This window comes from Euprymna scolopes, chromosome 1, assembly GCF_053919585.1.
Source record: "Euprymna scolopes isolate OS-2025 chromosome 1, ASM5391958v1, whole genome shotgun sequence".
NCBI classification, from domain to species: Eukaryota; Metazoa; Mollusca; class Cephalopoda; order Sepiida; family Sepiolidae; genus Euprymna; species Euprymna scolopes.
The window spans coordinates 23330205-23353599 of record NC_136482.1 but is presented as its reverse complement, the minus strand read 5'-3'; the positions used below and the strand labels follow the sequence as shown (position 1 = coordinate 23353599).

Genomic DNA, 23395 nt, shown 5'->3' with positions numbered 1-23395 from the left:
AAACATATTGAAGAACACAAATTACCGCTGTGTGAAATTTACAAAAGATAGGCTCTGGAACCTATGAGGAAGAAAGTTACACACACATAAAGTGACTTTTATATAATAGTATATGTGTGGGTGTTTTATTTTTACTGTTATTTCATCTCAAACAAGGCACAGTGCCACCAAGTCGTAAGAGGCTACTATTTGGTATCAGATTTGCGGGGATACTATGTAGAGAGTTGGGCAGTGAGATGTCTGTTCACATTACACTTGAACTTTTGCAAGTCTTATTCAGTGCATAGAACTTTTGCTGTCTTATTCAGTGCATAGTATATACGTTCGGAGATTACAGTTAGGTTATCTGCAGTAAAATGGGCTTGCCTAAATCCATACTGTTGGTCGGAAAGAAGTTTAGTGAGATTAAGGGCTGAGAAATTTTGGCAAAGAGAGGAAGGGAGCTAATGGGGTGATAATTTAGTGTGTCAATTCTGTCATCAGAATTCTTGAAAACTAGTACAGCAGAAGCAATTTTCTAGCAGTCAGGAAAGCACGATTTGATAAGGCATTTGTTGAGTTTAGAGAGAACAGGAGCAACCTCAGCAGAGAATCATTTTAATTTTAATACATATACATAAACAGAGCTTCTTTCTTAGAACTGCACGCCTGTGGAACTCTGTTCAGTCTGCCTGCTTCCCACCGGACTACAACTTGGATGTCTTCAAGTCCAATGTTAACAAATTCCTAATGAACCGCCCCCTTAAGTAAACACTTCAGCAAATCTCCACACTAACATACTGTACTTGCAATAACCCTTATCCCTGAGTGGCTTCCGGGCCTTGATAAGTGGTGATCACTGTAAAAAAAAAAAAAGAAAATGTAGTGTAGCAGAGATATTGAACATTTGATAAGCACCAGTCTCATTGACATCTAGGAAATTACAGTAATACAATCATTATCGCCTACAAAATGACTGCAGAAATTCCCGTCTGGACCAAAACATTGTTGGTTTACAACAACAGATGCCACATACAAATTCAATACATCTAGCCTAATAGCCACTATCTTATGCAACTTTCAGACACCATTTTATACATATTCAGTAGTGATAATAAAATGCTACATTGCATTCGACGAGCAACACCATCACAATATCTTCAGAGGAAGGAGTCTATTTTTTGTCTCTAAATATTTAGTTCTACCACCGCTTCCAGTTGTCACCGGAACAATTTTATATGTTCCACAGATACTGTACTTACACCGATCATAACTGGCTCATATATACATAGAGATGACAATCTTCCCTACCTCCGATTTATAAATAATAACCTCTCCTTCGCCATATTCCACCCATTCTAATTGGCTAAGCTCTGAAAATTCTCATATTCCGGAATCCAGTTATTCGCTTCAGAAACGGACACTTAACATTACAATATGGCGTCGCTAAGAGACATATTTACAAGAACAAAGTCTTCATCAAAGCATCAACAATATTTCTGAAGTTTGAATTGTCTTTTTACTTTTAATTATACTTTTGTATTATGCCGGTATCTTTCCCTCTCCTGATGAAAAGCATTTAGCTTTGAAATGCCATGCCCTAAAAAATTTTCTTCCTTATTTCCTTTAATCCTTATTGACCTGATAATATAATGAAGTTCCCATGAAACTTCATTCTTTACCTTTTTAATTTATTCCACACACGCACACACACATATATATATATTTTAAAAAGATCTATTGGTTGGAATATATAAAATATTGGGTGAATGTTTGGCATCCTCAGCTTGATAAGAAAATAAAGAAAGATAGCAGCAATATTTTTATAAAGTATTTTATTTTATGATGAAACAATGCAACATATGCAATCATCTATATATATATATATATATATATATATATATAAGATGAGTGGTCTAAGCAACAATAATAAATGCAGGTTCTGTAGCACTGAGGTTGAGAGTGTGGGCCACCTGATTTCTAGTTGCAAGGTCCTACTTGGAGATGGTTATTATACAGATCGCCATAACGGAGTTTGCAAATACCTTCACTGGAAGATATGTAAGAAACTCAACATTCAGTGTAGTAAAAAATCCTAGGAACATATACCTGAACTAACAGTTGGGAATGACAACTACACCATTTACTATGACTGGTACATATCTTGAATCCCGACTGGTACATATCTTGAAAACGCAGCTGTTAAACCAGATATAGTAATTTGGGACAGAGCAAACAAAAAAGCGACCATAATAGAGGTCAGTGTACCCAATGATACAGGGCTTAACAGAGCTGAGAGGGAAAAGATAAAGTATCAAGGACTTATGTATGATATGAAACGAAATTGGAAATTAAAAGACATTTCAATTATACCAGTCATTATAGGAGCAACTGGGCTTATGAAAAAGAACTTTAAAAAGTACATAGCAAGCATACCCGGTGAACCAAGTGCAAATGAAATACAAAGGATTGCACTGAAAGGGACGGCTAGAATCCTGAAAAGATCTATTTGTTGGACTCACTACAATAGGGGTAAATGTTAGACATCTGGTTGGATGTCCCATCCCCTAGAAGAAAAAGTTTAAGAAAAATGAAAAAAAAAGAGATGACTATATATATATATATATATATATATATATATATATATACTAGCAAAAGTACCCGTCGTTGACTGGGTTCAAAAACAGCCTACAGAAAATGGACTCTGATTTATTAAAGTATGATAGGTTATGAAAAGGAAGGGTTGTAAAGAGATACCTTCGAATTTGCGGGTATCAAAACCAAAGCAAAATATGATGAAAGTAAACATAAAACAGATAAATCCCATAATTTATTATACCATACCTGTTCACACTGAAACACTAATCACAATATTCTGTGGATCTATATTAAAAAACCTTGTATAACTTTGTGACATATTTCCATTCTATGGAAGTCAAGCGCGAACGAACACCTCATAATTTTATTATACCATATTTCTTCAAACTGAAACAATTATAAAAGTATACTTACACAGATAGATATGAAAAGTCTTTAAAGTTTGTGCCTATTTCCATTCTATGGAGGCCAGGCACAAATGCAGACCCCACAATTTTATTATACCATCCCTATTTAAGTTGAAACATACTTATCAAAGTATTCTTATGTAGATCTATATCAAAAACACTTGTAAACGTTTTTTTTTTTAATTTTTTATTTCCATACTTTGTGGACCAGGCGCGAACACAGACCCCACAATTTTAATGAGCCACCGTTCTGCCAGATCAAACATACCCATTCCTATCATTATATGTAATCAGTTTTTTAAAATAGTCAACCATATAGGAGCCTATTCGTGACCAGACACACACACATTCAGCTTTATATTATATCATATATATATATATATATATATATATATATATAAATACAAGGTTCAAAAGAGAGTCGCCAACCTGATAGGTACTGAACTGTCATCCAAGCTTCAGCCTCTGTCCCATCAACGAAATGTAGAACAGGCAGAGGGATGCTACAAGTACTTTAATGGTGAATGTTCCAATGAACTGCAAGCACTTATACCCCCTCGACGTAAATACCCCCGACAAACCTGACAAGCAGCAAAATCCGACCCCTTCAAAGTAGAGATCCCTAGATATAAGAGAGCCTTCTACTCCAGTAGTTTCTTCCCCAGAACTGCTAGACTTTGAAACCCTTCCAGATTCCTGCTTCTCCAACTGTACTGACATGCAGAAGTTCAAGTGTAATGTGAACCGACATCTTGCTGCCCAACTCCCCACCTAGTATCTCTGTAGCCTGTGTCACTAATAGTAGCCCCATACATCAAAGTGGCAATGTGCCTTGTTTGTGGTAAATATATATATATATATATATGCTAGCAATGAGACTTGATGTTGCCCTGGATTGAAAGATGATTAACAAAGGTTTCACTCCCTCATATTTTTATTGCCATAGAAATTGGTTAAATCGCCCATTTCTCAATCCAATCGATATATTGCCTGTTGATTTTAGAAAAATTTTTTTATATATAATGGTTTGAATTAAAGTTTAAAATGAAAAAGTCAAGTATCATGGTGCAATTGTGCTTTCAACGGAAACATTCATTTCCAACGCGACCCTGTTATATAAAAAACCTACCGTTGATTTTATGTCTAACCTTCCCACTTGTGTGGTAATAAAACTTCTCAAATGCACTTGATGTTAGGCTGTGTAAGGTGTTAACGTTTTTCAAAATCGTCTGTTCCTTCTTTCATTGGATTATTTCAATTATCAATACTTATCAAAGACATACCAATACAAAACCTATCTAAGAACACTACCAGGCACTTAAGTACCTTCATGCCAAATTTTATAAAAATGGCTGGGCCATTTTCAAGTCTATAGGGAATGAACTCGCACACGCAAAGTTTCTAATAGTAGAAATATACACATCAGATGAACTGTCTAAACTTGGAGGGTTTAATTATTTATTAAAAGCGACTTACAAAATATTCTATGCAAATGTTTTGTAAGAATTATGTCTAATATATAATGAGAATTATTGATTTAAGAATCATCACGACCGTTTTGATGTTAACATGATTGTGTAAATATCTAGAAATTTCACATGTATTCATAGATCTCTCATTATTTATACTTTGTGAGGTAATTGATATACATGAAACAAAGGTCATTTTGTATATTCATACCATCTATACCATGACCTCCTCTCTCTTTGACCTTTCTAGTTCAATTAATGTACTTGCCAACCTCACCCTCCCAAATAAAAGCTTCTGCACTTAAGTTTGATTACGAGAAACTAAAAACATCTTTGCATTGATCCGGCATTTTTATCGAAAAGAAGCTTATGTAGTTCGTGCCATTCAATCATCAAAGGGAGATAATCGCAATCCATTTAACTTGTCGGCACATAAACATCAAATCCGGACTTTAAAAATGGCAAAAAGCCGATTATTTCTTTCATTCTTCACTGATTGGTTCTAAAACAAATAGAGTGCCGCCAATCTTGCGCTTTTGCTGAAACGATTCTTTTACCATCAATTCGATTAAGAGAGTCTTTAAGAGACAATGATAAAAAAATTGGCCGATTTTAACTGCTCCTTTGTTGGAGGGGAGATGATGATTAAAAAAAAAAAAAAAAAAAAAAAAAAAAGCCCAGACATTTTTTCTCTCGATCTTCTAATAAACCTAAAAAAAATTGGTCATGAAAAACTATTTTGAAATTAATGCAAAAAAACTTTAATCTGTACATAAACATGACAAAAAGAAAATAGTGTACATCAAAACTCATGTATTTTTTTTTTTTTTTTACATGGGGGTCACCACTTATCAAGGCCCGGAGGACACTCAGGGATAAGGGTTATTGCGTGTACAGTAATCAATGAGATAGTATTGGAGATTTGATAGAGTGTCTTACTTAAGGAGGCGGTTTGTCAGGAATTTGTTTATGTTGGATTTGAAGACATCTAAGTTGTAGTCAGGTGGGTTGGTTGGTTGTTTTACGGCATATCAACCCTTTTCGGGTTATTTAATGCCGAATCCAAAGATTTTATAGAAAAATTTTTTTAATAGAATATATTTGTTGTTTTCATGTCGGTTTCTATTTAACCCTAACAGGTACTACCACTCCGGGTCAGAGTGGACCTGGGAGCAATGATAATTAAAGGGTGGCTCCACAGTCCACACTCCCCAAAGCCCACAAGCTGGAGCCTCACCACTGGATATAGTTTAAGGTCATATCCAGGACCCACATTAAGGGACTTTTACCCTCTGCAGGGGGGCAGTCGGCGTATTCTAATACCCCACCGATAGGGCCAAGTCAGGTGGGAAACAGGCGAATGGAAGAGAGTTCCATAATCGTGCACTTCTGAGAAAGAAGCTCTGCTCATGGAATCTACGTTTGGATTTAGGCACAGATAAAGAGTGGGGAAAATTATTGACAGTAGTTTCAGCCAGGCTGGTGTTTCTCGTGAAAGATTGGCAAGGGGGGGAGAGAGATTGGAGCTCAGACGAGCACTTGCCATGGAAATAACGATAAAACAAAGACAGGCTCGCAACGTCTCTTTTGCGGGAGAGAGGCTGTAAGGAAAAAAAAAAAAAAAGGGCATCCCCCACCAAACCACGAAGTCTATTTTGTACTCTGTCAAGGCAGGATAGGCTGTTTTTAGCAGCTCCTGCCCAGATGTGGCAGCAGTACTCCTTCCTTGGATGTACTTGGCTTTTATACAGATAGAGAATTGCATCAGTAGTGAGATATCTTCTGGAGCGGTAGAAGGATCCCACCATTTTCCCAGCGTCCCTGGCAACAGATTTGATGTACGTATTCCATTTCATATTAGGAGTAAAGGTCAAACCCAGAAGCTTGTCAAAACATGGAGCCTCCCCAAGACGAGAGCCATTCATTTCAATTGATGCCAGATGGGGATCAGAGCGTTGATGATGTAAAGATAGAATCTTGGTTTTGGATGCATTAAAAGTGACCAGCCACCTCTTCCCCTATTGTACCATGTGCTCAAGATCAGGAGAGAGAATTAGAGAGAACTTTGTCATTTACGGCCTTTGATGTGTTGCCATAGATGGTCGTGTCATCAGCATAGATGTCAACGAATGATTTAAGTATGTGTTTTGGGAGATCATTGATGTAGATCAGGAAGAGAGTTGGGCCCAGGATGGACCCCTGGGGGACTCCAACATTAATACTGTGGGCCTCTGATATTTGCCCATCAACCACTACTCTTATGAACCTATCAGAGAGAAATGATTTAATGATTGAGAAAACATTTCCAGTAATACCGTAGCTGGAAATCTTGTGAAGTAGGCCCTTATGCCATACCTTATCGAAGGCCTTAGATATGTCAAGAGCAATTGCCCTGGAAAGGAAACCTTTGTCAAGAGAGTCACTAATCCTATGTGATACAACCGTTAGCACATCTGCTGTAGATCTTGCAGAGCGGAAACCATATTGCATGTCACTAAGAAGGTTGTTTCTGTAGAGGTGGTTGACTACTTCTTTATTTAATATGGATTCCAGCAACTTACTCCATGACACACAGGAGACTTATTGGTCTGTATTGAGAGGGAGATGACTTTTCACCTGGATTCTTAAATACAGGGCATACTGATGAGGTTTTCCAGGGTGTTGGAAAGCACTTCTCCTTAAGGCAACACTTTAACAGTTTTGTAAGTATGGGGGCAAGTTCTGGTTGGAGCTTTTTCAGCACTATAACTGGAATGCCATCAGGGCCAGTTGCTTTACTGGAATCAAGGTGATTAGCTTGGCGACCTCACGCACAGATATTTGTATGTTGCATAGCGTGTTGTCTGTTATAGTAGGAAATACAGGGAGTTGATGGCCATTGTCGCATAGGGTAGAATTAGCTGCAAAGTTCTTGGCAAATAGCCTGGCCTTGTCTGATACTGACGAGATGACCTCAGATCCATTCATGATGTAGATTAAGTCATTTTATTTTTGTAAATAAAAACCATGGAAATGATTAAACGGAAATTCATAGGCATTACAATGATATACAAGGGGGCTACTTTTGGCCAAGATCAAAGTGTAGTATCTGTTCTTCAGATGCTGCACTTCCATTTCTTGTTCTCTTTCGGTGGAGGAGCAGTCCTTCACGACTGAGACAATTTTCTATTTTTGTACCTTTTCTCCACGTTAAAAAACGACCCTGGTGTCTAACTGTCCCGTGGGGAGGCATAGTAAATAGGTACAATGATATACAAGGTGATTTTTAAAGAGTTATTTTAAGGGGAGTTAACTGGCGATGAACTTGAAAATAGCACAATATTTGTTTCGCAAAACGTGTGAGAATAAATATATAAATCCAACTGTTAATTATTTTTTTTTTTTATTCAAACCCTTGTTTGTACACCCATGCAAACATTAACACACAAGATGGCGACCAATATTCTGTTTCTGAAGTTTGGAGAAGAGGTTTGTAATTTGTATCATTTGGCTTATCTGGACTACTGGTCTTATCTTCTACTTGGCCATGGCTGATAAAACAAGAGCATACTACCTTCATGCATTAAGTAAAGGGTTCCATTCAAAATTCCATACAGATTCCCTAGTTTGACAAAAAGATTGCCGAGTTTTAGAAGAAACAGCCGAAAAAAGTCGAGGATTACATCAACCAAAACCTTGTAAAAATAGAACTCAAACTGGGTTAGGGTTAGTTTGAATCATCCAAATTATCTAATATTCATTTAGATTAACAGAAGCAATTAAAAAAAGGTGCATACACGTACATTTTTTTAAAAACTTTTCTATGTGAAACACCTGGTTGAACATTTTAATGCAATCAGATTGGCCAATGATAAATCGATAAATCAGAGAACAACTGACAAAAGACAACCCACAAAATTGATTGCGTTCATTTAAAGAGGGAAGGTGGGGGGGGGGGGTCAGGAGAGATACAGAAAAAAAACAAAACAAAAAAAACATGACGGTTTGGAATGTTGAATTTTAATAATTATTCTGGTTTAGACTGAAAATTATCATAATATATATATTACTACAGTTTTAAATAAACTGAAAAGCTAATGGATTGATTTTGATTAAATTCCGGGAAAGAATCTGATTGGCTTACAAAATTGAAACAAACAGCTATTTTTTTTTTGTTCATCTGCAAAAAATTTATATAATAATTATTCTGATTTAGACTGAAAGTTACCCCGATTTTAATGAAACTAATTAACTTATCCCTTTGTGATGTTATCCATTGTGCACGTGCAGATAAACACAGAAGCCACAAGCAAAAAAACAGATCTTGTACTTTGACATTGCTTTTACTATAACAACTCAGAACTGAGAAATTCGATTAAAAATCTTCAGGAAACAGCAAAGAAAAAATCTTATTGGATAGATGGTTGAGGAGGGATGATGCAAACGAGAAGGAGAGATGAATTTTGGATGGTGAAAGGGAAATGAAGGACACAGTCCTGACGTCATATGCATTGTGGTGTCATAACGTCAGTTGGTATGACGCCATAATGCAATATAAATGTTTATGATGTATGTGGCAGATGACATTGTTCCTTGGCCTTTGCGCCAAGATCACAGTGTAGTATCTGTTCTGATGCTACACTTCACCTTTTCTTTCCTCAGTCAGTGAAGGAGGAATCCTGAGACAATTTTTAATTTCGTTCCTATCTAGAGTGCCCCTTTTGGGGGAGCTGGATTTTCTCCATATAAAAAACCGATCTTGTGTCTTCTGCCCTTATGAGGAGGCAAGTAAATAGGAACAATATAGTTCCTTCTCATGATAGTTTAGCACTGGATTCAGTAGTGGAACTGTTTGCAGTGAAGTATGAGAGTCGTTCCAAATGTAAAACCTATTTAAAAAAAAAAAAAAAAAAAAAAAAATTTGACTAAGTTCAAAAGCTACGATGGCAGGAGTGGTACCATTAAAACAAGCAACCTTCTGTGTCCCAGAATTTATTTTTCGACATGGTTATCACCATTCTCTATGCATTTTTACCAGGAATTCAATGACATCTCTGCTTCTGATGCATATCCATCACAGGCGTAGCTTTCTTAGAGTCCCACACTGTCAACATCTGCAACTAAGATGAACCTTTCAGGTTATGAATGCCAATGTAACTTGCAATCTCCTCTGATCCATTTGGGCAAAACGCAAAAACAAAAATGAAATTAAGATTCCTGGGTAATGCCGGATAGCTACAGTTTTAAATAAACTGAAAAGCTAATGGATTGATTTTGATTAAATTCCATGAAAGAATTTGATTGGCTTACAAAATTGAAACAAACAACTATTTTTTTTTTTGTTCATCTGCAAAAATTTTTTGTTTCACGTTTGATAATTGAAGTCAATTTCAATTAAATCGCTTATCAGGAATAGAAGAATGAGATTTCGATTTCTGAATCAAGTTAAAAATCAATCAATCACCATTTTTTGTTTAATTGTTCAAAAATAAAAATATAAAATTAGGTTTCTGAATTTTTGAGATGAAGATAGATAATTTGAGTTATTTGGATTATTCGAACTACTGATCTCATTCTCAGTGTTATTCATTCTCACAACGTTTTAGTCGATGTAACCTTTGACAGGTCTATCTTGTTGACCTCAGGAATCTTTCTGTCAAACTCAGAAGTCTTCGTTGAATCTGGACAGAATTTTGAATAGAACGGGGATAGGATGCCATTCATGAGCCATGACCAAGTAGAAGTTCTAAGTAATTTGCAATTATATTACTAGTATCAACCACACTGAGGATTGAACCTTCAACTTCCAAAAGAGTGTCAATTAGATTTTACTTAGTACTTTATCTGTTACACCACGAGTCCTTGCAGCCAAAGAATTGTAAGAATAACACTGAAGACGAGAAGAGTGGTCTGAATAATCCAAATAATATGAATTATCAATTCTCATCTCGAAAATCACAAACATAATAAAATTATCTTATCAGATGCTTTTGAAGTTTATCGTCATTTTCTGCTCCAAAATTATCCATATTTTATTCTGAATAGCCAATTTTTCTTTTCTATTTTGGACCCTATTCAATAAACAGACACAAAAAGAAAGATGTCCACTTTATTAACACCTGATGATTTCTTTTGATCAAATGCAAACTTTGATTAATTGTTCTCTTTACTTTAGTGAGCAAAAGTGATATGACACATATCCTTGCCACTATTGAACAGCACCTTCTGCGAAAGGTATCAGCCTAATGACATTGAGAAACTGCCGAAATGGTTGTGGGATGTTATTTTTACAACTGTTATTAAAAAGAAGACAACAGCTGCAACAAAGGGAAAAAGATAACATTACTGTTGCCCCTACTACTGCTATGTGTTATCCACACAACAACACAATTAGATGGTAATACCACATCAGGATGTCTGGAGATACGTTTTTCTTTACTTTGGAGAGCCAAAGATTTGGTGGTTGTTTTAAAGCATATCAACCCTTTTCAGGTTATTTAATGTCGAATTCAGTAATTTTTTAAAAAAGTTTTTATGTTCCAAGTTTTTTATGTCTTCAAATATTTATTCATGATGTTTGGTTTGGTTGTTTTGTAGAGGAAAATTATTGCTTTCATCTCTGGCTTTGTAGATGATAGAGTTTTGTGACGAGAAAAAAAAACAATATCAATATTTAGCACATTTAAGTCAAGAAGTCAGTATCTTCAGACAGCCTAATCTGGTAGCACCAGGGGAGAGTAAAAGAAGGACACATTTCTGCTGCTATTGAAAAGCACCTTCTGAAAAAGATATCAGGTTAACATTGAGAAACGGATGCCTTGGCAGAGTGAACATGGCAGAAAACTCCAAGAATAATCTTTCCATGTGAGTTGGATAACCTGTGACACACAGAAGTGGCACAAAAGTCTCTCCAATCTAACAGGTCCTACACTAATCGACAAAACTTCAACCTCTCTCCTATCACCACAATTTTGCATCTTTGAGCCTGTTTTACAAGTCCTTTAATTGAATTTGTTCTAATGAACTTATAGCACTTGTGCTCTCTTAACGTAAGTACCCCTGATTCACCTTGATAAGCAGCAAAGTCTTTCCTCTTCACTGTAGAGGTCCCTAGATGCTGGAAAGCCTTTTATTTTAATAGTTTTTTCCCTTTGACTGGTCAACTTTGGAATTCCTTCCTCCTTCCCTGTTTCCTACTTCCCTAACTGTAGTAACATACAGAAAAAAAAAAAAAAAAAAAGATGGGGTGGGGGGAATAATTGTTGGGAAAGCAGAATCCTGGAAGGGAGTTCCAAAGACCCGCAGTTCTGGGGGAAGAAACTATTGGAGTAAAAGGCTTTCTTGCACCTAGGGATCTCTACTGTAAAGGGATGAGACTTAGTAGCTTGTCGGGTTTGTCGGGGGTAGTTACGTCGGGGAGGTACAAGTGTTTGCAGTTCGTCAGAGCATTCACCATTAAACAAACTGTTGAACAATTTAGTGAATCAATAGAAACAAGATTTTCATTCTATCTAAATGATAAAACTTGTGTTTACTTTTCTAGATCCAAGATTTAAATTTTAAAAAAATGACATGGAAAACTATTAAGAATTGGATTTTACATCTAATTTCTATTTATGATAATGAAGCAAATCCAGATTTCAAAATAAGCCTACAGTAAAAAAAACAAAAAACAAAAAAAAACTTAGAGCAGATAGAGACGGAGTTAAACTTGGAGACTGCAACTGCAAGTACAATAGAAATACAAGATGCACAATCTAAACTCCAAAAGAGTAAATCCGTTATTCATAAGTGCACAAAAGAATTTGATCCTTAGGTAGCGTTATCACTACTTGCAAAAGGTGATGATCCATTTCAGTGTAGTAAAACTACACAGGAGACCTTACCACTGCTGAGTAAACCGACTTCAAAATATTTAAGCATGTCACCTTCATCCAGGGAGAGTGAGGCTCTTTAGTAGTACTGGTAATGTGTACGAACCTACGAGAAACAGGCTGAGGCCCAAGAATGTAGAAACTAATAGTTTTACATTACAACTTAAGATTACTCAACTTTAAATACTGATAACACAATGTGAGCAGAGGAGGCAGGCCGCAAGAATAGAAGAGGAAGCAGAGCAACAGCAGATGCAAAACAGAGGTAATAACTGCAGCATGCTCCAGTGAAAGCAAAACTTCAGCTTATAGTTATTTAAGAATTTGAATTTCAACTTTGTAATTTCTTATCTAGTTGTTTAATTATATTCATTTAAGAATTGGAAATTGTATTTTGTAATTTCATTTAATAAGGCATATTCAGGTACACTTTGGTGACCTTTCAAACCGACTTTAAAGATGTGAGGTGGCATGATGTGGCCCTCACTTGAAACCACACCAAAGACCATAACAGTGGCCGGAAACTTTGTTTTCATCACTCTGGACACGTCCCGGTTATTCACGGTAATCCAGCGATGCATTTTGAGGGTGCTGACAATGGTTCTGTTATCATAACCTGGATCGGTAGAAAGCACAAGTTGTACAGCGGCGCATCTCCGATCTCGCTCATTAAACATTGTCACTTTCAGACATGATAGAAGGCTCCTATCGCTCTTGGGATTTGTACACAACTGGCCAACTAATAGATGGTCTGCCACACAAAAAAAAAAAAAAAAAAAAAAAAAAAAAAAAACAGGTTGTCATCAAACGGAAATGAAATCATATCTTTTCTCTGGCAACAAATTTATTGTTCCGTCCTATATCTTTCATTAACTCGTCAAAAACACTCCAGTTCACCTGGAAGTTTTTTTGGGTTTTTTTTCAACTTATCTGGGAATCAAACTTTCACCTGGTTTCCCCATTAGCAATAAAGAATTCATGAGAATCTACCAGCAAGGTTGGCTGACTTCGTCTGAGATCCATAATATCGCCAATAAAAAAACTTACACTTTTATATGGTTTGTTTAATGCATTCTGTTTATCTGTAGCATCAAACCAGCATGTGAAATGGGCAAATATAGTGAAATTCAAATTTCCACTTTTGATCGTTCATTTAATTTTTTATATTCATTTTTTTATATTATTTTAATAAAATTTGAATGCAAATAAAATTTAATATTTTCTAAATATGAATATTCCAATCCTTCTCTTGTATTTTTTTTTCTAGTTTTCTTCAAGGTAAGTTACTAATTTCAGCAAATTTTACACCTATTACCAAATTATGCTTGCGTCTTTTTAAATTGTCCAAATCTGATGTTCTTTTTTATTGATCTGATTGATGAAAGTATTAAAAGAAAAATCTAACTTGATCCATACGATGTTATAAATCATTATGAAGGTTCAATGTGTTATCTGCTGAAATGAATCTTACATGAAAAATAAAAGTAGCACTACAGTGTAATCTTTTTTTAAATTTTTTCTTGAGGTAATGAGATCTTGCTCAATTTTTAGACCGGCTTAATCCAATAATTACTGCTTCCATTATGACTTACCACAAATGACATCAAAGGATTGTAAGGATTTTTCACTTGTTCAAAGCTTTTAGTTATACTATGTGAAGTATGGCTGGGAAATTTACTAGTTTCTAACAAACTTTGAGCAGACAAAATTTGGTGGCTAATAAATAAACTTAATATTATTGTTTGTTCTGCAAAGATCTAGAAGTTCACATTAAAAGTTTTTAGATGTAGTAGAAGTACACTCTTGGTTTGAGACACCTATTTATAACTATCAAAAGGACCTAAATGAGCCTGGGCATTATTAAAAGCAGCAGCTTTTATTAAAGTACATGCCATCAAACAAAGAAACTAACATGCACAAATTTAATACAAATAAGATAGCAATACACACAAAGTGATAAAACAAAACAATGACAACAGAAACATGCGAATTAGATGCAAAGTTGTTTTTTTTTTTTAGAGATTAATTCATTTACAAAAGAAAAACATGCCAAAAAGCAAACTGTGACAAACTTATGCTGATAGATGTTGAGGCTTTATTTAGGCATAATGATTAGTATACTTAATTTTATTACCTTCCAATTTTATTGCCTTCCAATGGCCATTTATACCGAATTTGGTGCAATTTTAACAAATACTTTTTTTTGAACTATGTGTAATAATAGTAACAATATATTTTTACCCTCCTCTCCAGTTCCTAGATTGTGTTTTTTTAAGGCTAAATTTGACTAAGTTATCATATTTTTCAAACCAGTTTGCACGTAAAAAATTGTCTTTAGCTTTTTTTTTTTTTTTTTAGATTTGGCTTTTTAAAATATTATTTTGTACATAAATATCTATAATTATTTCCATCGTCAAACAATGCTGTAGCTCACATAAACCATGAAAGCCACAGTCCAGAAGTCGTAAACTTAAATTTTGACCTACTTCTTATCAATAAGAGGTGCAATCATCCAACAAAGGCTGATGTCTCATGTATATTCCATAGTCAGACTTTGTTGCAGTTTGCTTGGTTTGTGTTAGTTATTGGATTTTCATGGTGGCCCAATACACATTTCATATGCAAGTGACTGATTTTGAATTCAGAATTTGGATATGTTTTACTGATGAGCCCTAAGGAGAGCGAAACTCAAGTCTAGTACTGCGACTCATGGTTTGTATGAGCTGTGGCGTCTGATTGAAAAAAAAAAAAAAAATCGTTTCACATTAAAAAAAAAAAAAGTATATAAATATTTATTTGATAGTAATTATTAAAGGAAACAATTAAAAACTTTTTTTCACATAAAATTAAATTTTTATTCAAATAATTATTTTATATTGTTCTTATATTTTGTAAATGAGGTATATTCAACAAAAATTATCAGTCATCATATGATCCTCATCTAGAATGCCCTGCTGATTAATCAATTTATTATGTCATTTCCTGCACTGGTACACATTTTGTTTGGGTGAAGTCTTCATTCTATGCACTGTTCATTATGTCTGGTTATATCGCAATGTGTATTTATTTAAGTCATGTCTGACACAAATGTTGTTTTTTTTGCAGACCAGAGTGCTCTCCCTTTAGAGCACTGGCTCTTCAATCACACTTTTCGACTCTTGTGTCACACTATCCTCCATGAGGGGGGAGATAAATAAAAACAAAACTTTTAACAAACAGTTTATTATTATTACTAGTAGCAGAAATAGTAGTTGCAGTAGTAGTAAGAGGAAAAGAAGTAATTGTAATAGTATCAGTATTATATTAACCCACTTATCAAAAAGAAAAACTTCAAAGCAAGCTCCAGCTGAGAAATTTCAGTTAAAGAGGAATTAGCTTTCATACATTATGATTTTTTTCGTCATTATTTAAAATTGTCTTCATTGTAATAATGTTCTGCCAGAATAGTTATTTTTGGAAAGATACTGAAGTTAATTACTTTTTTTTATGTAAAAAATATGAAAGTATAGAAAAGAAGGAATTGCTAGTTAGAATCAAATATTACTTTATCAAATGCTCTGACAAGATAACTTTACCTGTTAGATATATTAGTCTTTAAAAAAACCAAAAAAAAACCCACTAATAATAAAGTACTGGCTTTATTAGGATGAATGCAAACAATGGTTCACAATGTTGCACAAGGCAAAATAATATATCTTTAAGCGGTGGGACCGACTACAATTACTCTAACAGCAACAAACAAAAATATTTTTAGATTATTTTTTTTTTTGTTCAACTCTCAACAAATTAAACATTACCCCTTAAAAATTAGAAAAATACCTGTCCCAGGGTAGGTAAAATAAATTCTACAAACAAAAGAACTTTAATGTCCATGTATGAAGATTATAATCAACACAGAATGATGCTAAACCATATATTTAGAATCCTTATTCTAATTTGGATTATAATCAATTACATGAATGATTCTAAGAAATCAGTGAAATTCAAGGTTTAAGCTTAATGCATCTTAAGAAATTGGAATTTGATTGATTGCAAATTATGAGGAAAATTTAGTGCATATCTAGAATATTTGAATTTTTAAATGAAACACTTTAAAATACTTCAAAGATATTAGGGAAATATTTATTAATTAATATTGTTAAAATTCACAAAAATCGGAAGCATTTGAATTTTCATAAAGAGCTTCCAACCCTTTTTGTTCTCTTTGTTGGTTTGTGTTGCTAAAATCGATTTTAAAACTAGCCATAAATAAAGGAAGATGAAAGTTTTTACCCTCACACTCGAACGTCTTCTTACAGTCACCCATAACACCGGGAACAACTTTTATAATTGGTTTATATTCACCATTTGTAAATCATATTCTGAGCGTTTTCATTGGCTAAGTTCAAGTAAATTTTAGGAAGAAAATGAACGAGATAACTATAGAAAAAACATGATTACAATAAAGGTTAATACTTTGTTTTGATAAGCTTTACAAAAAGATGCAATACTTTTAGATTTTAGTTCTTGTTTTAGTATTAAACAAAACATTGTGCAGCTGACGGCACAATTAGTATTTATTACAGAGTTTGAATTATTTTCTATGGAAAAGAATTGTGTAAGTATAAAAAATTTCTAATAAATCAAACACTTTGAACACATAACTATAATGCCAGACTTTAGTGTGGATTAAGTGAAAACAATATGCAAATCATTAGAGAACCAAGATATAAATGGCTGACACTAAAATTTAAATAAGAATTCAAGTTTGGATATAAAGCAACTGAAGCTATTAATAATGTTAGCATTCAAAGAAAACACTACTATAATATGAATTGTTTAGTCGTATTTATTGGATTATTCTGTTCCCATCTTTCTTCGGGTATATTCTGTCTAACTTTGGAATTTTTATGTCAAACTCATAAATCTCTACAGAATCCTTTATTTAAACCACAGAGATAGCATGCTCTTATTCCGTCAGAATCATAGATAGAATCCTAATTCACAATTATATTTCTAGTGTCACCCTCACTGAGGATTGAATCGTCAAACTCCAGAAGAGTGTAACTTACAAGTGAATTTTACCAAGTACTTTATGAGTAAGTTCTAAATATTTAATTAGATAGATCTCTAAAGTACCTAAGTTCTTCCTTTTACCATAATTGGTCATATTATCTAGTATATTCTTCAAGCTTGTAATATAGCAACCCCTAATTTCTTCTTTAAGGGCACCAAGTAGACATAATGTGGCCTTTCATTTCTATCCTAAAGAGGAGGGAGTTCCATTTAAGTCTGTAATATCATTATACATTCAACCCTTAGTTGGTTGGTTGGTTGTTTTACGGCATATCAACCCTTTTCAGGATATTTAATGATGAATCCATTGATTTAAGAAAAATTTTTTAATAGAATATATTTGTTTTTTCAAGTCGGTTTAATGGCAATTAAAGGGTGGCTCCACACTTCCCAAAGCCCACAAGCTAGGACCTCACCATCGGATATAGCTTAAGGTCATATTCAGGACCTCAACCCTTTGATTCCTAAATATGCAAATGGTTATGTGTGATGTTACTTCTCACGCTTATGTGTCACACAGCGATTTGTCTTCGTCAAAAATGTTTGCTTGTAACTCGCAGAATATAAGGAAGACTCAGAACAAAACAGGATATTAGGTTGTTTAACTAAATATTGCTTACTTTCACAGTTATTTCTCTATGTTCAATGAGTTCCTTAAAGCCATCAGGGAGACAAAGTGTATCGAAATCACGTAGGTATCTTCTGTTTTCCATTCAGTTCACCATATTCATCAAAATCTATTTTTTTACAAGTAGGTATCTTCTGTTTTCCATTCAGTTCACCATATTCATCAAAATCTATTTTTTTACATTTCTTTTTCTAACACAAATGCTTATTTTAATGATTTACATGAATTTCATAAATCACAATCTGTCAAAACTACCTTGAATTCCAGATGCAACAAACTCTCACCATGCATATTTCATTTACTAATCAAATTTTGCATAACCTATTTATATTAAATATTTTTACACTGAGGTTATTTTGAAATTAAAGTATTAATATAACAGATTTTTATTAAATTTTTTAAGATGTAATAATTGGGATTATTATTCTTAATGTATATTGTAGTATTATTTTATTATTCTTAATGTATATTGTAGTATTTTGTACTAGCTGACCCCATGTAAATTCCATGTTGATTTCTACATCAATTTGTATAATTTAAAAAATATTCCTTTTGAAATGATAAATAACCCTTTCTCCTGTAAAAATAAATGTCACTCTTAGCTAAATAGCCCTTAAATAAATAAAACGTTTCTTCATTTATTTAAAATTTAATTCTTTTTAATGCAATAAAATTTTCTGTTTGTTGCCATGAAAATAATTGTCAGCAAAATATTCTACAAACATTGTTTTTATACATATTTAAAATTGTACTGTTTTAGTCAGTGGGACGACATAATTTGATTTTGGAACAATTCATTTTAAAAATGGGTGAAATCAGAATTTTTTTACCTTAACAACATCAGATTAATCACCAATAACCATCTTTTCTAATCAGACAATTACATATTTTTAAAAGGAGTGAATGGTGATAACGTACATACAAACATGAAATGCCATAGCATATTATTAAGTAAATCAAAAAGCTTGAATAAATGACTGATGAGGGAATAATTAGTTCGGTTGTTTCATTTTATGATATATCAGCCCTTTTTGGGTTACTTAATGCCGAATCCAGTAATTTTGGAAAGAGTTTTTATGCTTCAAATTCTTTATAGATTTCAAATATTTATTCATGGTGATTGGTTTGGTTGTTTTATTGGGAATTAGTAAGAACTGAGTCTGGAATAGTAGCTGGTTTAGGTCAAAGTATAAAGGTTATATTTCGGATTTGAAGTGAAAAAGGAATAAAAAAGAGGAAGCAAAAAAAAAAAAAAGGTGGGGAGAGAAAAAGTCACACTGCCATAAAAATGCACTTTATTATTTTTTAAATTCTCCAATTTTTAGAGAAGGTCTACGATAAATCACTCTTAAAATCTTGGTGCAATTTGATAATAAACAAGTGGTTTCTATTTTATTTGAATTTTATTTAACCCATGATAACATTACGGATTTCCAGTGATGTTGTTTCTGACTATTCAACTGCAGAACACACACAAAAAAAACTATTTTGTTTTGTATCGATATTTGTAGAAAATAAAAAAGGAATAATTGATTACTATTACTAAATTAAAAAAAAAAAAAAGCATAAAAATAAATTATTGTTAATAATTATTACATTAACTCAGTGGATTTATTATTTTTATTATTATTTGAACTCAGGAGTTCTAACACAGGCCATCATCAGAGATTACTCACCGACAACAACCGGAAGTATTTCGAGTCTAGGCGACACGTCATTATTATTATTAGAAGTAGTAGTACTCTCCACCTTTTTGATAATCCTTGCAATTGACTTACCACAACAACCGCTTGCCACCGACTTTTCACTGGCAACAACCATTGGTCTTCACAAGAATTTAGATGGCAATAAGTCTCAAGATCCTAGTACTCTTCGCATTCATCCAGTAGAGATTTAGTTAGTATTCTCCTGCCGAGGTTATTCCATCTTTTGTGACCCTTCAAGTCTATTTTATGTGGTATCAGCCGAGGTTGATGCCTTTATTTTATGGGTGGGGGAGATCAGCTTATAAACTTTTTTGCAGTTTCAGTCACCTGAAATTCATGGGGGGTTCCTTTTATTTTACTTTGCAGTTTCCGTGTGGCTTGTAGTTTATGTGGGTTAGTTTCTGCATTCAAAGGTTTTCTTTAAGATTTGAGCTAGACTAACAGAAGACAGACCATCTCAACAATGCCCTAGACTGGTGGCTTAAGGATGAGGAAAAACCTCAGTCAGACTCAATTCAAATAGATTCATTGAATATCTGTTCATTGTTGTGAAGCATTGCGAAGGATGAAGATTGTGCCTTCTGGGTTCAAGTTTCATCTGGAGGCAAAAGATTCTGTAAGAGATGATTTTTGAATTTTGATATTACATTAATTATTTATTGGCCAAAATGACTTTTTTTCTTTAGAGAAAACAAAGTGTCAGATTTATGCCAAATATCCTATAAAACCTATAGGTAAAACGTTTGTAGAAGAAATGTATTTGTAGACAAACTCCAATAAAGGAATTGTATTAGTAGACAAACTGCGATAAAAGAATTGTATTTGTAGACAAGCTGTTGTGAAGAAATTGTAGACTAAGCATTGTGAAATATTTTTACTTGTAGACAAACTGTTGAAAAAAAATTTACCTAGAACCAAAATAGTAAAGTGCATTTTCATAACAATGTCTGCAAAAAAAAAAAAAAAAAAAAAAAGTGAAAAACTACTAGACATTCATAAAGCATGGCATGTGTGCTTTTTTTCCGAGCTACACACGTTTTTTTTCTAGTGCATACAGTTTTACATACCAAGAAAAGTTCGTCCGGGCACTGTTGTAGCATGGCAACAAGAGGTTGCATGCGAGGAGTAACAGTCTTCTGTTTTGAGGCATTTTTTCCCATCTGACCGCAACAATATGAACAGAGAGCGAGAGAGAAAGAGAGGAGAAAGAGAGAGAGAGAGAGAAAAAAAGTAGATAAAACAAAAGTAGTTATAAAATACATCCTGTCAACCGTTGATGAATTCAAGGGAGATAAGTGAATATCATTTAAGATCAAAGGAACATAAAGGGAGAACGGCATCATTTTATAGACATTCATCACAAATATGAATATAGATTTTTTAAAATTTATACTGGATACAATAAAACCAATATGCAATGCAATAATATAAAAAAATATTGAAATTTAAAGATTTCCAAAATATAAAAATAAAACAAAGAAAACAAGTATTTTTAAATTGACTTGGCTTTGAATTACATTTTTCCCCCCATTAAAAAAATCTCATAAAGATGTACTTCTTTCAAATAGAAAAATATGGATTTTTTTTTTAAAGAACACTGGATACACTAATTTAATGTACATGAGAATTGCATAAAAAATTGAATTTACAGACTTCAAAAATATTAGAAAAACAAAGCAAACAAAAAATAAGTATTTTTAAATTGACTTGTCTTTGAAAACATTTTTCCCATTAAAAATCTTTTTACAAAAAGAAATCGACATTAACTATCGAGTCAAAACATGACATTTTATTCATTTGTATCTGGAAAATAAAAACAAATATATATATATATATTATATATATATATATAAAAAACATTAATAATATAATGCAAGCCAAAAGAGCTCTAATTTATATAGCCCATTAATGAATTTAATATCAGTTACATTGTAAACAGCTGATGTTTCACTATTTCACATTATAGGTTGTCTAAGTTTCCTGATGCTATTGCTGAATCCAGTTATTTTGGAAATAGTATTCATATTATTTTCAAGCTCTTTGTATCTTCAATCGCTAGTTTGTAGTGTTTGGTTTGGTTGTTTTATAGTGGACTTTATCGTTTTTGTTCTCTGCCCTACAGAACATGAATGAGTCTTGCAATGGGAGAGAGAAAGGGTTACAGCATTAATGTTTGGTACATTTTAAGTTAGGAAACCAGTCAGGAAAGTGGGGGAGATAGAAAGAGAAAGGGGAAAATGGGAAGGGGGAAAAGGTGGGTTGTTTTTGTAGAACATAAGTTTTAGAAACGGGAAGTAGAAAAACAAAAGGCATCAATGTTAGGTGCATTTTGTCTCAGGAAGCCAATATCTTCAGAGAGCCTGATCTGGTAGCAATAGTTATGAAGTTTCATGACCAATACAGAAAAGTTCCTTTTGATATTCTATGAATTTTCCAATGATGAAATTGGCTTATGTAAGTCTGGATGTAGTTAATATCCCAATAATTTAAATTCGTTAGAGGCTTTATATTAGTGTTAGTATAATACAAATGTCATTAAGAATACATAAGAGGAGAATATTTCTACCTGTTAGCAGTAATGTTAGGGTTAGGGTTGATGCTTCATGTGAATGGCTTGTAAAATTTTTCTTTTCACTTTATTTACTAGCATTTCAGCCTGGTGTTGTCCGGGTGTTTGAATGTGTATGTTGAGCAAAAAAAAAAAAAAAAAAAAAAAAAAAAAAAGTGGTAGTAGGAAGGCAGGCTCGAACCGTACCGTGAAGGAGGAAAAGAACGAGAAAGAAACATTGACATCTTTGCTGTTACGACCACTGCCAAACCGGAAGTGACTTATGTTTAAATTAAGGCTAGACAATTGAAAGGCGAGAATGACTTTCAAAAATATCGACCCTCCCCCCTTGTAGAAAAGTGCCCAGTTGAAGTTGAAGATATTAATGTTTTTAGCCAATTTTTTGATATTTGTCATTTTGAAAGGTTGAATTTCAAAACGATACTTATCTTGGTAAAATCTGTCGCCTCTGTCGAAAGTTTTAGGCAGACATGCAAACATACATACATACATTTATATATTGGTTCTAAAAATGTTCAACCCAAACTGATTACCCTATCTCTGAATACTCTTTATGTAAAATTTCAAATGTTTAGACCAGAAATTATCTGAGTAATTTGGTAGAGACCGCAGAGGTAAAATCTTTTTTTTAACTTTGACCCCTATTATGACCCCTTAACATTTATTGTTTTGGGCTCAAATCAAGTTATTAAGTTAGATCCATGTCCAAGGAACCTATATCTAAAATTTCAAGTGTGTAGACCCAAAATTGTCGGAAGAGTTTGGTAGAGTTCTCAAAAGGTCAAATCGTTGAACTTTGACCCCTTAACAGCCAAATTTCTGGCCGAAAATGAATTACAAAGATTTTCCCAAATTTCAGTAGCTTGTATATCAATTTCGCGTCTGTAGACTGAAAATTGACAGAGTTATTGCGGTGGAAAATGTACACAGACACGTTCACTTTATATACATGATTTATTTATTTGCTTAAATGACTAAAAGTTTTTTTTTTTTTAATATATGAAAATGATTGCAGTCAATAGGTAATAATTTTATCAATGCAAATTTCTTTTAAAAGAAATACAACAACTCCGGTGTTAATATTTATATTTTGAGATGCATCTGGTTTTTATAGAAATCGTTCCAGAAAAG

General features: G+C 33.5%; 1 protein-coding gene across 5 annotated transcripts in view; it reads right to left on the bottom strand.

Annotated features, from left to right (window-relative positions):
• Positions 1-23395, bottom strand: part of LOC145286068 (solute carrier family 66 member 2-like) — a 216274-nt gene that overhangs the window by 31392 nt on the left and 161487 nt on the right. For 3 of the 5 annotated variants that reach the window (XM_080134945.1, XM_080134857.1, XM_080134777.1), the window contains exon 4: positions 20763-20855. The exons of the other annotated variants lie outside the window; for them this stretch is intronic. In XM_080134945.1, coding sequence (XP_079991071.1) covers positions 20763-20855 — 93 coding nt within the window. The remainder of the gene's footprint in view (positions 1-20762; positions 20856-23395) is intronic. 5 annotated transcript variants of the gene reach the window in all.